The following is a 1935-nucleotide window of genomic DNA, read 5'->3' as shown; positions in this document are numbered from 1 at the left end:
TCACGACACACAGAGGAACCCATTTGCAGAGGAAGGTAGGCAGCCTATGGCTGCTGAAATGAATCCAATCAGTTTCCTCAGGGCAACCTTGAGCTCCTTGTTCCTCATGCTGTAGATGAGGGGGTTCACTGTTGGGGGCATCACTGAGTACAGAACTGCCACCACCAGGTCCAGAGCTGGCGAGGAGATTGAGGGAGGCTTCAGGTTGGAAAACATGCCAGTGCTGACGAACAGGGAGACTACAGCCACGTGAGGGAGGCACGTGGAAAAGGCTTTGTGCCATCCTTGCTCAGAGGGGCTCCTCAGCACAGCCCTGAAGATCTGCCCGTAGGACAGCACAATGAAAATAAACCACCCCCAAAATAGAAAAGCACTAATCAAAACAACCCCAACTTCTCTGAGGTAGGAGTTGGAGCAGGAGAGCTTGAGGATCTGGGGAAGTTCACAGAAGAACTGGTTTATGGCATTGCCTTGGCAGAGCGGTAGTGAAAATGAATTGGCAGTGTGCAGCATGGCATTGAGAAAACCACTGCCCCAGGCAGCTGCTGCCATGTGGACACAAGCTCGGCTGTCCAGGAGGGTCCCGTAATGCAGGGGTTTGCAGATGGTAACATAGCGGTCATAGGCCATGATGGTGAGAAGAGAAAACTCTGCTGACATCAAAAAGAGAAAGAACAAAACCTACGCAGCACATCCCGAGAAGAAAATGTCCCTGGTGTCCCAGAGGGAATTGGCCATGGATTTGGGGACAGTAGTGGAGATGGAGCCCAAGCCGAGGAGGGAGAGGTTGAGGAGGAAAAAGTACATGGGGGTGTGGAGGCGGCAGTCACAGGCTACGGCTGTGATGATGAGGCCGTTGCCCAGGAGGGCAGCCAGGTAGATGCCCAGGAAGAGCCAGAAGTGCAAGAGCTGCAGCTCCTGCATGTCTGCAAACGCCAAGAGGAGGAACTTGGTGATGGAGCTCCTGTTGGCCATTTGCTGCCTCTGAGTACGGGCACTGTCCAAGGAGGAAAAGGCAGTGAGATATTAGGGGAGACTCCTCTGAGCAAAATCAAAGCCATTTTTCATTTAACCCCCCAAACTGCCTCTCCCCTTCAGAGACCTTTGAGCAGCTCCCTTGCACAAGCGCTGGGTTGTGGTGGCTGAGGGTGCCACTGGGAGGACAGGACTCTGCAGTGGGCTCTGGGGGAGTTAGTCCTGCCCTACAGCAATAGCTAAATAAGAACAAGGAGTGACCTGTGATTAACTCAAGTCGTGGTGGATTTCACAGCATATTCACTCTCCCTTCACTTGACTGCAGAACAGTGTTGGCTGTTGATTTTCTTCTAGCTGCCTGTTTCATTGCAGGAGCATTTCTTGAAGGTAGACAACCCTGGCATTTGTACTGCATGCCAAGTGAAGCCTTGAGGGTCCTGGGAGGCAAAGGGAGTGTCCCTTAGTGCAGAGTGAAGCCAGCCAGTGTGTCCATCAGTCCTCGGCTCAGGCTCAGGCTCATTCCAGTTGCCCACACGCAACTGCCCATTTACTCCCTGTCTTCTCTGTTAAGCACCCAGATATGACAAAGACCTTGATGGAGAGCTGTGCTCTTCCATTAGGATATGCTAAAGGTGGGGTTCCTAAAGGGGAGAGTCAGCTTTTTCCCACCCCATGCACTGCATTGCCCAGAGCCCCACTGGTTAGAAGGGGGCTTGGACATCTTCCTACCATGGAGACATCTGCATGGCAGGACCCACAGGGGGAGTGTCTGAGCTGCAGCTGAAACCCCCATCCCCAGAGAGTCACAAAACCAGAGCAGCAGAAGCATGGGCAACTGGAGACACAAGGAGAAATATGACAGTGCTTTTGCAAGGGGAAGCAATGCCAGGAAGGGACATAGTGGCACCCAGGAGAGTCTGCTTTGCTGGAGGTCTGGCTGACAAGGAGCTGACTCATGAT

General features: G+C 53.0%; 1 protein-coding gene across 1 annotated transcript; it reads right to left on the bottom strand.

Moving 5' to 3' along the window:
* LOC140645718 (olfactory receptor 14J1-like) lies at positions 1-630 on the bottom strand. Its single transcript, XM_072849181.1, has one exon. It carries the CDS (start codon positions 628-630, stop codon positions 1-3), a length of 630 nt encoding a protein of 209 aa, XP_072705282.1.
* Positions 631-1935: the final 1305 nt, after the last annotated feature.

Source organism: Ciconia boyciana, unplaced genomic scaffold (genome assembly GCF_034638445.1).
Source record: "Ciconia boyciana unplaced genomic scaffold, ASM3463844v1 HiC_scaffold_37, whole genome shotgun sequence".
In the NCBI taxonomy this organism is placed as follows: Eukaryota; Metazoa; Chordata; class Aves; order Ciconiiformes; family Ciconiidae; genus Ciconia; species Ciconia boyciana.
The sequence above is the reverse complement of the archived record's forward strand: the minus strand, read 5'-3'. Positions and strand labels throughout refer to the sequence as shown.

Coding starts and splice junctions, on each gene's coding strand:
- LOC140645718 (XM_072849181.1), bottom strand. CDS start 630: ATGGCCTATGACCGCTATGTTACCATCTGCAAACCCCTGCATTACGGG.